The sequence below is a fragment of the Microplitis mediator genome, chromosome 10 (assembly GCF_029852145.1).
Source record: "Microplitis mediator isolate UGA2020A chromosome 10, iyMicMedi2.1, whole genome shotgun sequence".
Taxonomy (NCBI): Eukaryota; Metazoa; Arthropoda; class Insecta; order Hymenoptera; family Braconidae; genus Microplitis; species Microplitis mediator.
In genome coordinates this window covers 12,707,923-12,723,432 of record NC_079978.1, presented here as the reverse complement: position 1 = coordinate 12,723,432, position 15,510 = coordinate 12,707,923, and the positions used below count along the sequence as shown (strand labels likewise).

The window sequence follows — 15,510 nt, the reverse complement described above, 5'->3', positions numbered from 1 at the left end:
AGGCCATTTTCTGTTTTTTTAGTCAACTCATCGCTTCTCTGCAAATATTTATAAAAAAAATAATATTACGATTTTTCAGAGGATAATTATTGGAGCGGCCAAATAAATTAATACTTTTTATTTATCGCAACGTTTCGCAATATTTTATTGCTTCATCAGGCGCTCTATAAAAAATAATAATGAATGACATTCTCCAAAAAGCTGGTAACATCATGTAAACAAACATAAAAAACCATACATACCGAAACATACAATATTAATCTCGTCTGTGATTTTAATGTCTTGCCACATTATTATTGTTTATACTGGTCTACATAAACTTGTAATATTAAATTTGAGCTTTAGTAATAAAATTCACTTTTTTATTTTAAAAAATTAACTTTAAAAAAATATAATGGCTTAGTCAAAAACTGCTGATCACGTCTACACATACGATGTCATGCTGCTTACCATAACATATGACTAGTAGTTTAACGCCACCTAGCTGTAGACCTCGAAACTACATTAGCGTCCAAAATTTAAATTATCCAAATTAAATTGATTACAATTGCCAAGAATGCTTGCTAGACTACTTCAATGGAGTGCACAACAAGATCCAGTTTACTATGAAAGTGGAGCAAGATGGTATGATAGCATTTTTGGACACATTGACCATAAGGTTGGCTGATGGAAGAATATTAACAGATTGGTACTGTAAACCAACCAGTGCTGGTCGGTTACTTAACGTTAATTCTAACTATCCTACAGTGCAAAAAACATCGGTTGTACTGGGATTATTGGACAGAGCAATTTCCCTAAGTCATGAGTCCTTCCACCAGGAGAACTTGAGGAAGGTATACCACATCCTTAAGAGAAACAACTACCCAACTGGCTTTATCGACAAATGCGTGACAAAGTTTAAACGAGATATCAACTTAGCAAGAGATAGGCATGCAAAGACTAAATTCTACTTCTTCAGATTTCCGTTTATAAGAGAACTATCGTCCAGGGTCTCAGAATGCTTCAAAGGGACTGAATGGCGACCGGCGTTTTACAATCTAAAAACGGTTGGTCTATTGTTCACAAAATTGAAAGATCAAGTCCCTAAGGGCAAACAGTCTGAATTGGTTTATAAAATCACCTGTGAATGTGGCAAGTCATACGTTGGACAAACTAAGCAATTGCTGCATAAACGAGTTTACCAACACAAGCATGATTGCAAGCCAATGAACATTCTGAAATTTTAACAACGTGGAAATTCTGGACATGGAATCGAACTATCTTAAGAGAAACATCAGCAAAATGATTTGTATTCATCTGGAAGACACCATCAATATGAAGACTGACACAAATAATCTCAGCAATTTATACAATGGGTTGCTTAATCAGTATGGGAGATTATCTAATAATTAATTTGTCGCCATAATCTATACTTTCGTGAATCAATTTCTATTTTAACTATATTTATATTTTTATATAATTTTTTGTTTTTTAAAATTCCTAAATTAGGACTTTGATATTAATCAATTTAATTTGGATGATTTAAATTTTGGACGCTAATGTAGTTTCGAGGTCTACAGCTAGATGGCGTTAAACTACTAGTCACATGTTATGGTAAGCAGCATGACATAGTATGTGTAGACGTGATCAGCAGTTTTTGACTAAGCCATTATATTTTTTTAAAGTTAATTTTTTAAAATAAAAAAGTAAATTTTATTACTAAAGCTCAAATTTAATATTAAAAGTTTAGGTAGACCAGTATAAACAATAATAATGTGGCAAGACATTAAAATCACAGACGAGATTAATATTGTATGTTTCAGCATGTATGGTTTTTTATGTTTGTTTACATGCTGTTACCAGCTTTATGGAGAATGTAATTCATTATTATTGTTTATAGAGCGCCTGATGAAGCAATAAAATATTGCGAAACGTTGCGATAAACAAAAAGTATTAATTTATTTGCCCGCTCCAATAATTATCCTCTGAAAAATCGTAATATTTATGAATGAGGAGCTGATATAACAACATAATGAAAAAAAATAATGTTGCTAGGTAATTTTACAGCTTAATGTACCCTCAAAAACCCTGGGAATTTTAAGATTGATCCATCGAACCGTTTGTCCGGTCCGATTGCTTAAAGTTTTACAAAACAATTCAAGGAACAAGTTTTGTTCCTTAATTTGTGTAGTCGTTATCAAAATGAAAAAATTTATTTTTTTGGATTTTATTTTATTTTTGCGTTAGGTATTCAGTAAATGTAAGGTAAAGAGAAAAAAAAAAAAATTTTCCGAAAAACGAAAAATTAAAAAAAAAACTGAATAAAATGTTAGAGAAAAAAAGTAAAAAAAATCTTGTTTTATCTCGTTTTTCAGAAAAAATTTTTGTTGTGTTGAACTACGATTTTTCCCACATGCACTTAAAAACAAAATGTTGCTCCGAAATGACGCACCCTAATATATATATTAGACTGATTCAAAAAAATCGACTAATTTTTTTTTTCTTCATTATATCGAAAATATTGTTGGAAATGACAAAAAAAAAAATACTGTGAAAGTTTGAGCTCAATATTGATATTAACAACTGCCGCATCGCAATTTTCTATTTCTCATTTAAATAACATGGGAAAATTTATTCTTTAAGATTTGGAATTTTGTAGCTCTCGGTGGGACCAATACTTTTAAATGTTCAAGCCATATTCTTGTGGAAAATTTGACGCTCCTTAAAAAAGGTCTCCTATAATTTTTTGATATTTTTATTTTTTTAAAAGTTATTCAAAGTTAAAGTTAGATTGACGATGAATTTTTAAATTTTTTAAATTTTTTGACGCAACCGTCAACTTTATCGGAAAATTTTACAGGACATTTTTTGTAGAGTATTTTATTTTCTCCAACTTATCTTAGAGAGAATTATTGATATTTCTCATGAGTCGTATGTTATTTGCAATTAACTGGAAATTTTCTTAAATAATCTAAATTTTGTTGCTTAAAATTAATTATATTAAATTTTCAGTTAATTGCGAATAACTTATGACTTGTGAGAAATATCAAAAATTTTCTTCGAGAAAAGTTGTAGGAAATAAGAAGCTCTACAAAAAATGTCCTGTAAAATTTTTCGATAAAGTTGACGCTTGCGTCAAAAAATTTAAAAAATGTAGAAATTTATCGTCAATCTGACTTTGACTTTGAATAACTTGTGAAGAAATAAAATGTAAAATATTAACTTAAAAACTACATTAAATATTTAGTTTGCTGGATCGGGATGGTGAAAGAAATAAAAATTCACTTATTGGGTGTATTGTCCATATTTAATAGAAGTAAATCACAGATAATAGCGTAGAGTACAAGAGTCGATCACGAGTTCATATTAGAGCACTTATTGAACATTATTCGATTGCATTTGAGTTTAATTGAGTTTTATATAAATTGCATGGCACCGTACACATGAACATTATATTATATACATATAGAGCGTAGTTGAAGATCGAGTTTGTTGAGTTTAATGAATACGAGTTTATAAATTTACACGGCACCATACACGTGAATTAATTTATACAAAAGAGCGCAATAAAGAGTAAATTATTAACAATTAATGATTTACAAATATCATCAATAGTTCGAGTATACATTTTGTCACAATTAATTTTGATACGCGACATTGAAAACGAGTAAGAGCCGAGTATGAACTTAATAGATGCTTAGCGAGCCGAGTCTGAACGTATAAGAATTACTTTGCAGTCACAAATAAAATTTGATATTGATTTTTGGGATTAAGATTACTGGATGACTGAATGATGACATTAGTCACACCAGTTGACATCATGTCCAAGTAAATAATTAATCGATGAGTAATGAAAGTAAATATAATTAAGAATAATTATTTGTGGCTGCAAAGTCACGTGATTGCGAGCATATGTATATATGTATATATATAACCGGCATGTTAATTTGACACGTGGTCAACACAAAATGATCACAGATTTTATTAATTAAACTGAGAATGTAAATAAAAAATATAGATAAATAATAATACCTGATGAGTTTGCGAGTGGTAGTCAAATTAGATTAATTAACGAAGCACGATAATTAACACGATGTAATTAGAATAATAATACTGACAGCACGTGGTGTTCTATGCCATGTGTTGTAGAATAATGCCAGTTGCCGCGTAGCTGGCTATCGAGTTGAAATTCCGAGTATCAGAGGGCGCGTCGATAGCAGCACCTCTGGTATAGTAGAGCGTAGAGTTGTCAAGTGTTCTGGCGCGAACATTTGAAATTTACGCAACATTCCGCCCGCCATCAGGAACAGAGTTGCTGATTATGATCTTGAGTACCTGATGATTGATGAGTAGCTTGCCATTAAGTTAGGCATCTGGTTCTGGAGCAAGTGGTAGGAGTGCGAGCTTGGCAATTGGACGAGTGAGAGTACCAGTGGCTGTTTGAATGGTTACCACTCGAGTGAGGTTGTCCTTCCCTGGATGGAGCGCAGTCACTTTCGCGAGTGGCCATCGAGTTGGTGGAGTTCGTTCATCAGTGAGAAGGACTAATGAGCCGAGTTTGATGTCATTGCGAGCATGATGCCACTTGGTTCGAGCCAGATGACGTTGAATATAGCTGGTGGACCAGTGATTCCAAAAATGCTGGACACGTTGCTGAATGAACTGCCAGCGAGAGAGTCTTGATACTTCTGTATCCATGAGTGAAGGTTCAGGGATCGCAGCGATTGGTCTCCCAATGAGAAAATGACCTGGAGTGAGCGATGAAGGATCCTGAGGATCGTCGGATAGAGCCTCCAATGGTCTCGAGTTCAAAATCCCCTCCACTTGCGTTAAAAGAGTCGTAAGTTCTTCAAACGTGAAGGCTGATTCTCCGAGTGTGCGAGTCAGGTGATGTTTCACCGATTTCACTGCGGCTTCCCATTTACCACCCATATGGGGAGCAGCAGGGGGATTGAAATGCCATGTGATTTGATGCACAGTGGCCCAATCGAGTAGAGCATGAGATTCTTGAGTGCCTTGAGTGAAGAGCCGCTTGAGTTCCGAGTACGCGCCTTGGAATGTCGTTCCACAGTCGCTGTAGAGTGCTGTACATATCCCTCGACGGTGAATAAACCGTCGGAGAGCTGCTATAAATCCTGATGATGAGTAGTCGCTGACAAGGTCGACGTGAACTGCTGATGTGGTCAGACAGACAAACACACAGATCCAGCCCTTGTATATCCTGGATCCTCGACCTTTCCATGATTTGATTGATACTTGACCAGCGTAATCGACTCCAGTGTGAGAAAATGGTGGCGCTGGGGTGACACGTTGAGTTGGGAGTTGTCCCATTAATTGCTGAGCCCGAACACCTCGATGACGAGCACAGACGAGACATTTGAGTATGTGTGAACTGGTTGACGTCCACCAATGATCGAGTATCGGAGTCGAGTATGAGCGAGTGTGAGTTGAGTACCACCATGCATGGTACGCTGATGGGCATCAGAGATGACGAGTCGAGTTAGAGCAGCATCACGAGGTAGAATTGCAGGATGCTTCTGTTGATCTGAGTTTGGAGCATTTTCCAATCTCCCCCCTACTCGGATGATGCCATCGGTGTCTTGATAGGCCACCAACCGAGCAAATGGGTGATCCTTTGGCCATGATGCCTGTTTTTCGAGTAATTGGAGTTCAGAGTAGAAATGAATACGTTGAGTTTCCTTGATGCAGAACTGGAGTGCGAGGTTGATTTCAGTTGATGTGAGTGGACGAGCGAGAGTCGAGTGTGGTATGCGTTTGATTATATCGCGTACCCTCCCACAAATTGCTGTAACTCTGAGCATACGCAATAGTGGGATTGGACGTTCCATTAGCGTCCAAGACGAGTTGAGTGGTTGAGCCGAAACATAGAGTGATTTGACTGGACGTTCTTCCAGGCGAGTATCTGCATCTTTATGAATAGGACTGGTTGGCCAGGACGGCGAGTCTTCGAGCAACCATGATGGGCCAGACCACCATAGTTGATGAGTTTTAAGCTGACTGGTTGTCAAGCCTCGAGTTGCACAATCTGCTGGATTGTCAGTGCCAGGGACAAACTTCCAGTGGCCATCTGGAATTAGTTCTTGAATAAATGACACCCTATTCCTGACAAAGTCTTTCCAGCGAGACGGGTGCGAGTGTATCCACGTGAGCGTGATTGATGAATCGGTCCAAAGATATGTTGGCACATGCGAGTAGTTGAGTGTAGTCTGGCAGTGTTTGACGAGTTTTGCCAACATGTGAGCCGCAGTGAGTTCCAAGCGTGGAATCGTTAGGGGTTTCAACGGTGCCACCTTGGTTTTAGAGCAAAGCAGCGTAACCTTTGCCCTCTGAGTTCGAGTTGTCGGTAGGACCTTGATAAATACTGCCGCAGCCATCGCCAATTGCGAGGCATCGGAGAATCCATGGATTTCTAGAGCCGAGTTCGTGGACGAGTGGATCCATCTGGGAATCTTGATGATATGAATCATATCGAGTTGAGTTTTGAATGAAGTCCATTTCTGTCGTAATTCTGCAGACAATGGAGTGTCCCAGCCGAGTTTGACAAGCCAAAGTTCCTGCATGAACATTTTGGCTTGAATTATGAGTGGTGATAGGAATCCCAGTGGATCAAAGATCTGAGCAATCTCTGATAGAATTGCACGTTTTGTGCACGGTTGAGTTGAGCATGGTGGCGAGTGTTTGAAAGAGAATTGATCCTTGTTTGAAGACCAGTACATCCCAAGAATTTTGGTGCTGACTTCTGGATCCTCTATTTTGTATTTTGTAATCGCTTCCGCACGATTGAGCTGAAGTAGTTTGCGATGATTGCTTGCCCATTTGGCGAGTGGGAATCCGCCCGCCTTGCACAGACCCTCGATATCATCTGCAACTGCTTGCAGTGACTCGAGATCATCTGCGCCTCCGGAAATCTCGTCGACATACCGTCCTTTTGTGAGTGGATCGATTGCGAGTGGGAATCGATGTCCTTCATCTTCGACTAATTGGAGCAGGGCTCGAACAGCAAGAAATGGAGCTGATTTCGTCCCATAAGTGACTGTGGCGAGTTTGAAAGGAATGATGTTTCCTTCCTCATCAAACCAGAGTATTTGTTGCAGACCCTGGTCCTTTTCGTGAACCAAAATCTGTCGATACATTTTGGTAACATCTGTAATAAAGATGAACCGGTGTTGTCGCGAGCTGATGAGTACGTCGAAGATGTTAACGAGTAATTTTGGCCCGGTATGCATGATGTCGTTGAGTGATAGTCCTGAACTGGTTGGTTTTGAGCCGTTGAAGACCACACGGATCTTGAAGTTGTTGTTGTCTTCTTTCAGTACCCCATGGTGGGGTAGGAAGTATTGAATTGATGATGTAGATAATGCCGCAGGCACCATATGCTTGAGTTCGAGATATTCTGCCATGAAATTCATGTAGAGTGTTTTGAGCCGAGCATCATGATCAAGACGTCGCATGAGGTGTTGTAAGCAGTGACGAGCTGCTGTGTATGAGTTCCCCAGCTGCTGCGGGTCTGATATCAATGGCAGTCTGACGATGTATCTGCCAGAACTGTCTCGAGTGTGAGTGTCCCGGAAGTGAGCTTCACAAGCCTCTTCTTCGGGAGTTAATGAGCGTAGTTGAGTTGGACTGACCTCTTCTTGGAGCCAGAATCGAGTTAGTAAGTCTTGAAGATCTTGATCATGATGATTGGAGACAGCATGATGAATTCTCAGTGGTTTGTTGAGCCGAGCTTGGACTGGACCAATGATAATCCAGCCAAAGATGGTGTTTTGAGCGAGTAATCCAGGAGATTTGCACTTGATGATCTCGCCAGTGATGACCTGGCCGTAGTAATCAGCTCCAAGGATGACATCCGTTGGACCTGGGGTTCCAAACTCTGGATCTGCGAGCGTGAGATGCGAGTACTGTGCCAAGTCGGTGTTTTGGACTTGGTCAGATGGTAATTGAGCAGTTAAACCACTGAGGATGTGAGCCTTTATCGTGAGCGATTGATCCGAGTGGTATGAGCGCAGAGTGAGAGTTGCACACCCTCTGGTATGGCCAGCCTTGGCTGCACCGATCCCTAGGATAGTAAGGTGTGATCGAGCACGAGAAATATTGAGCATTCTTACCAATGAATCTGAAACAAAGGATATCTCAGAACCGGTATCTAAGAGAATGCGTATTGGATGAGTACTTAACTTGGTCACTACGTGGACTTGACAAGTCGCTAGTAACGTAGCGTAATGATGAGTTTGAGTACAACCAGTTGTTGGGTTCTGAGTGGGCGAGTGATGAGTACGAGTGCTGCGATCATGAGTATGTTGAGCTTGAGTGTGGGCAAGAGTGTTGTTTGAGTGCGGTGAGCTTGTAGTAGGCGAGTGCGAGTGCGTGTCGAGTGCTTGAGTGTCGTGCGGAAGCGCAAAGTCTTATTGAGTTTGAGCAGGAGCACTTCGAGCTGGAGTTGCAGGGATTCCTGGGTGAATCATAGAGTGGTGCTGTTTCTGACACACTCTGCAGGTGAATTGCGAGTTGCAAGACTCGACTCGGTGGTGTCCAAGACAGTTTGGGCACAATCTGGCTTGGATCACCAGCTGAGTTCGTTGTTGTGGAGTCATCTTGCCAAACTGGTCACATCTGACCAGGTAGTGATCACCTTGGCACAGGTCGCACGGATACTGTGCTTTGGCCACCACTTTGGGTTGAGCGCTTGCTAGTGTTGATGCTCCAGCCGATTTTGGAGCCGAGGATGTTGCCATATGAGCATAGGAGGTCTTATGGCCTTTGGAGCTTGAGTGCGAGTTCGAGTGACTGGATTTTTGGTGGTCACCAGCCTTTGAGGTACTTTCCTCGTACCGTTCTTGAGTACGAGCACGCTCTGTGAGGAATTGACGCAGTTGTATGAGTTTTGGGAATTCCACCGAAGATCCCAATGATAATTCCCAAGCTTCACGGGTTGAGCGGTCGAGTTTGGAGACGATCACGTGAGTGAGTAAATAACAGTCACCGTCTTGGAGGTTGACCTTTTGAGCTCGGAGTGCATTAATCGCCTCCTGAACCTGATCGATGAGCGCGTAGAGTTGTTTAGATGAGCGCGAGGTGAGTGTTGGCAGGTTCACCAACTTGTCAAGTTGAGCTCCGATGAGTAGCCGAGGTACATCGTAGCGTTTGTAGATGGTACCCCATGCGAGTGCGAAACTTTCGTTGCACATAGGAGTGTTGGCGATTGCTTGAGCTGCCTGTCCTGTCAGGTACGTCTTCAAATAATGGAGACGTTCGACGTCCTCCAGGCCAGTGCGGTTGATGACGACGGACTTAAACATGTCCCTGAACTCTGGCCACTTGGCGTAGTCACCAGAGAATGGCGTGATGTTGAGTGGAGCGAGATTGACGCTGCTGTGTGAGCGTTGAGTCGAGTTCTGAGCTTGGGCGGGTTGAGCAGGAGTGTCGAGTTCATGGATGAGTGTTGATAGGCGAGTGCGAGCTCCCAGGTAAGACCGGTATGTTACATCAAAGATGCCATCTTTGATGTACGAGTGTTGGAGGAAGTCCTCCGTTGCGTTGGCTCCCAGGTAGTCGTGGATAACGGAGAATTCCTGCCACTCCTGGGTGAGTACGTCGAGTCGAGCCTTGAGTGATGCTGCACCTGCCGCAGCGGTGAGTGCTGAAGCACGAGTTTCAATGTCAGAGATTAGCCTCAATCTGGACAGTTGACTGCTGATCCTGAGTTCGAGTTCGCATCCCTTGGCGGACTTCCTGCGAGTGCGCTTCTTGGGATCTTGAGAGTCGAGTGCCCTGCGAGCTTCCACATCCGTCATGTCAGAGTCGCTGGGATTACCAGGTAGATTTGGTAATATCCCAGTTGGCGTGGTCGAGTGCTCATCACTTCCGGTGATGACGACGGTTGGAGTGAGTGGGAGAGAGGGAGAATCGTCCTTGGGCGCTCCATTTCCCTTCGAGTTCTTTTCATCAGCCATTGAATCTGATGAATAATTGTAGGATTAGAATTTATACGAGTATGAAAACACGAGTTTTTTCTGTGATCACTTTTACGCGGTTTTCACCATCCGATCCGGCTCGAAGGACCATAATGTAAAATATTAACTTAAAAACTACATTAAATATTTAGTTTGCTGGATCGGGATGGTGAAAGAAATAAAAATTCACTTATTTGGTGTATTGTCCATATTTAATAGAAGTAAATCACAGATAATAGCGTAGAGTACAAGAGTCGATCACGAGTTCATATTAGAGCACTTATTGAACATTATTCGATTGCATTTGAGTTTAATTGAGTTTTATATAAATTGCATGGCACCGTACACATGAACATTATATTATATACATATAGAGCGTAGTTGAAGATCGAGTTTGTTGAGTTTAATGAATACGAGTTTATAAATTTACACGGCACCATACACGTGAATTAATTTATACAAAAGAGCGCAATAAAGAGTAAATTATTAACAATTAATGATTTACAAATATCATCAATAGTTCGAGTATACATTTTGTCACAATTAATTTTGATACGCGACATTGAAAACGAGTAAGAGCCGAGTATGAACTTAATAGATGCTTAGCGAGCCGAGTCTGAACGTATAAGAATTACTTTGCAGTCACAAATAAAATTTGATATTGATTTTTGGGATTAAGATTACTGGATAACTGAATGATGACATTAGTCACACCAGTTGACATCATGTCCAAGTAAATAATTAATCGATGAGTAATGAAAGTAAATATAATTAAGAATAATTATTTGTGGCTGCAAAGTCACGTGATTGCGAGCATATGTATATATATATATATATATATATAACCGGCATGTTAATTTGACACGTGGTCAACACAAAATGATCACAGATTTTATAAATTAAATTGAGAATGAAAATAAAAAATATAGATGAATAATAATACCTGATGAGTTTGCGAGTGGTAATCAAAATGAATTAATTAACTAAGCACGATAATTAGCACGATGTAATTGGAAATTATAATAGACTTGTTGCACGTGGTGTTCGAGAACATGTGTTGTAGAATAATGCCAGTTGCCGCGTAGCTGGCTATCGAGTTGAAATTCCGAGTATCAGAGGGCGCGTCGATAGCAGCACCTCTGGTATAGTAGAGCGTAGAGTTGTCAAGTGTTCTGGCGCGAATATTTGAAATTTACGCAACAGATTGGGATGAACATCTCGATGATTTAAAATTCGCGTACAATACCTCGGTACACACTGCCTTAGGAGTGTCACCATTTTATTTAAATCACGGACGTGACCCACGACTGATTAACGATACCAATCCTCTCGAAAATCTAGACGTGTCTGACGTTACCGTTTGGCAAGCCCGAATGGACCGTGCGATTGAATTAAGACATTTTGTTGAGCAAAATATGTTGAAAGCTCGGGAACGCACGCGTAAGCAATACAAACAAAAATTCTCTGATACCCCAATAGACTTAAAAATCGGTGATGAAGTCTATTATTTAAATAAAAAATTGAGTAGAAAAGTAGATGGTTGCAGTGCTAAATTAGCACCAAAATATTCGGGACCCGCTATTGTATCTAAAATTTTAAGTCCTCTAGTAGTTCAATTGCAAGATGATGCCGGTAACGATATTGGCACATATTATTACAATGACTTAAAAATTCCCAGACGGTCTCGAAGACGTAACTGATTATTTTCGATATATTCCAGATCACTCATCATGAAAGTGAAAATTTTTGGAGACTCGGATACCGAAGTCTCACTTCATGAGTCTGAGGGTGAAATATCCGACTCAGAAACACCATCCACTCATCCAACTACACCACCATTTGTCTCATTGTCACTTTCATTAGACACCGAATATGCACCTACATCAGAATTACCATCTATCACTGCAACAACATCGCCGATCTCGTCATCGGCTGCACCTGTCATCACCACAACAATCGCACCATCACCAACGTGGTCAACTGGATCAGCATCATTCGCTGGGTCCCAAAATTCGTTGCCGCCATGGCAAACTACGACTGGTCTGGAATTTAATCGACTCTCGTCAGTACTATATACACCAAGTCCTGCTACAACACCTACGTCAGTGATGGTTGAAACACTGACCAAGTTTATGAAAGATGAGTTCAGTAAACTCCACGCTCGTATTGACCGTGCCACCAGTCAACGTCCCACGGTCACGTCAACATCATCCGAAATATCAAGGTTCGATACTCAGTGGATGGAGCGCATTGACGAGAGACTCGAAGACCTCCAGATAATCATCCAAACCAACACTGAGCAGGTTGCAGATTTACAGACACAGCTGGAATTATTAAAAACACCTCCAACTGTTCCCGAATCAAGTTCGGTTGCTCACCTCACGGCCCAACTTCAGCAGTTATCGGAGCAAGTCCAGCAGAGTCAGTAGATGATCTCTGAACTTAAGCTGCCAAGTCCAGAAGTATCATGCAGAAGCTTCAAGCCGTCACTGTACCAACATCACCAATTATTAAAGCAATCAGTTGCCAAGCAACACAGACACCGGCTATACCATCTACTTCAGCCAAAGTGGAATATGATATTGGTACCACTCCAAATAACAAATCAGTTTTACCGTTACTGGCTCAACAATCGTCAGCGTTCGGTCCAAATCCTGGAATTAAAATCCGTGAGGGCGCATATCAACGTCCATCACCGGAAAATGCCAGATTTCCACCATCATCACTGCTTGCCCGGAGAATGGCCCGCCAAGAGTTGCCTGAGAAAGAAGTAACGACACTGAGAGCTTCTGGTGCTATTTCCAAGGACATCAAGACCAAGATCCAAATGGTAACGTTCGCCAATTCGTTATTGTATTCGCAGACCACTCCAGCTCCAAGATATGAAGTTTTACTGCCACCAAAAGAGGCATACAAGCAATTCTTGTCTGGCTTAAATTCTACTCCATCATCGAACTCTACAGCAGCTGCTACGGATACATCACAACAGGTTGTAATTCACAACGGTATCCACTTCATGGATTTTGCCACCTTCTGCAAGGCTATTGAGAAGATCTGCGTCACCGTCCAGCCTCGTATATGTCACACGGAACTGAGAGAATCCTGGACACAAACAGTAACGACACAAGCTCAGTCGTTGTACATAACTAATCTGCGTCAAAACTGTCGGCAACGGGATCATAAAATTGCCGAATGTCGGTTAGCATGGCGGCCTGACATATGTCATGTGTGTTATCAGCACCAAGTTACAACGGCAACGTGCTTCCGTCCTCACGATAAGCAGTATAAAGACTATCTACGGGGACGTTGTCAAGGCTGTGGTATCCCAGTCCAGCTATTTGACCCTCACTGTAATTCCTGCAACCGAAGATACCCAGGGTATAAGGATTGGATCGCAGCGAAATACAGTCCAGAAGAGATAGAACAGTTTCATCGAAGCCATTGACGAGCTGTTAAAAAGACCGATTAAAAATATTTACTCTGCTACGTTACCGATTTAGATGTAATTCTAAATAAACATACAAGCATTAAATCATATTCATCTCATTGATTCATTTTATAATTGTTGCCAATTGTAATAATTTTCAATTACAGCTCCGAGTCCTGTAGCAGTTGGCAGCAGAAAATTATTATTTTTTTTCAGCCCAGAGGCCGTATTTAAAATTACATTATTAATATTTAAAAATACGTTATTATTTGCATTTATTTTAAGCTAAAAAATAAATACTTTTAATTCTATTTTTTTGTTAGAACGATTGCAGATCCAGGTCGAAGTCCCAGGATCGAAGGAGGCTTGAGATTAGGGGGACTGGGCTGGGAAATTTAGTCATAATACCCCTAACGGCTGCGATCTTTTCTTTTTTTAATATAAAATTCTCAACCTGGCAATTTACTTACAATACTGGTGATTGACCAGTAATGTTCTTTAACTGGCAATTTACTTGTAACACTGGTGATTGACCAGCAATGTTTCTTTTAATTTATATCTGGCAGTATTCCTGCAATTAAAAATTTTTTTTTTGTTTACATACTGGCAATTAACTTGCAATTTTGGGCGATCGATTAGCACCGCTGTAAACAATTTAATGTAAATAATTTTTTTTTTGTATTTATTATTATTGTCGGACAACCTAGACGGAAATCCAAAAGGGTAACCTTGGCTTGGTGGGGGGGATTGAGACAATGTGAATTGTCTTCGTCGCCTTCAGCCTTGCGGTTCCCGCTTTTTTCCGTTTCGTTGCCGTCTAATGTCACATGTCATAGTGCCGTGGTCACATGACAACTCGTTACGTTGACACATGCCGGTTAGGAAGAGGTGGGGATAGTCGGGAGGCGAGCCCTATGCCCAAAAATAATCGGTCATCACTTCGATCCTGGATCCGTTAACGTTCAGGCGTTATTAATTGTTATACTTGCGATATTTTAGATTTTGTAAACCGCATAATTTTCCGGGCAATTAACTTACAAAATAATATTATTTGTATTGTTTATTAGTTCTTAATTATAATTAAATTTAAGCATATAAAATATTATACGTTACCGGCGACATATTCGCGGTAATATTATTAAATTAAATAATAAAATCAGTGTGATAAGGATTCATTCCACGTGGTCACTACTGCGTATCCTGCGTGCCAGCCAGGACCACTATTCTTGTATTCTGCGTGAACCGTTATTGTAAGTAATTGAATCTATTATAATTGGGAATAAACTTGCACATTATCCTAATAAATTCCCTATTTTATTCATCACCTTATTCTAGCCATATTTCAATATACTGGTAAGATTATTTAATACGATAAATTATTATTAATTAAGTTAGAAATAATAAGTAAGTTAGCTGTAAGAAAACAGTATAAGAATTATCAGCCGTGAGGTAAGTTGATAAGCCTTTTTTTATATACGTTGCCGAGTTTGAATAAGTGCGGGTCTTTGCTTTGCAAGAACCCCAGCCCACTGCTCTGTCCAGCATAAAAATAAAATTTGTTAGAGGCCAGCTTATGCCAGGGTTCAACCCGCGAATTCTGGTGGCTGCTGGTAAAAATCGCGAACACAAAAAGCGATTTGTCTTAATATATAAATATTAGGTTTCCACTATATTTCAATGGTGTATTACCGTACGATGGACGGTGTGGCTCAATAAGTTATAGATCAAATTGAACGGAATATAGTATAGGGCCGGATAGCTCAACTGGTAGAGCATTCGGCGCGATACCGAATTGGTCTGGGTTCGATTCCCAGCTCGGGCTATCTATATTGTTCTCAATTTATCTATAAATTGTCTTATTAAGAAGGTTATTTGCATGTTTGCATGTTTAAGTTTCCACTATATTTGATGCCGTAAGATGGACGGTGGTGATTTAGGGTTCATCCAGGTCATAAGGTACAAGGTAGGATACTCTTATCCACCGTAAAGGTATCGGTCTTTGAGAGCGTGGGTTCGAACCCAACTCGAAATCATCGATTGCTCCTGCCTTTCTCAATTCTAAATTGAAGATGCAATAAGTTAAATAATTTTTTATTTACGACCATTTAAATACTACCCGGTGAGCAACTT

The 15,510-nt window shown here is 40.2% G+C and overlaps 3 protein-coding genes across 3 annotated transcripts; all 3 read right to left on the bottom strand.

The window, feature by feature from the left end:
* Positions 1–4,344: 4,344 nt before the first annotated feature.
* On the bottom strand, positions 4,345–5,310 carry LOC130676333 (uncharacterized). The gene has a single exon (XM_057482486.1). The coding sequence runs from the start codon at positions 5,308–5,310 to the stop codon at positions 4,345–4,347; it is 966 nt and encodes a 321-aa protein (XP_057338469.1).
* Positions 5,310–8,102, bottom strand: LOC130676332 (uncharacterized). Its single transcript, XM_057482485.1, has one exon. The coding sequence runs from the start codon at positions 8,100–8,102 to the stop codon at positions 5,310–5,312; it is 2,793 nt and encodes a 930-aa protein (XP_057338468.1).
* A 303-nt stretch (positions 8,103–8,405) lies between these two features.
* On the bottom strand, positions 8,406–9,953 carry LOC130676331 (uncharacterized). Its single transcript, XM_057482484.1, has one exon. It carries the CDS (start codon positions 9,951–9,953, stop codon positions 8,406–8,408), a length of 1,548 nt encoding a protein of 515 aa, XP_057338467.1.
* Positions 9,954–15,510: the final 5,557 nt, after the last annotated feature.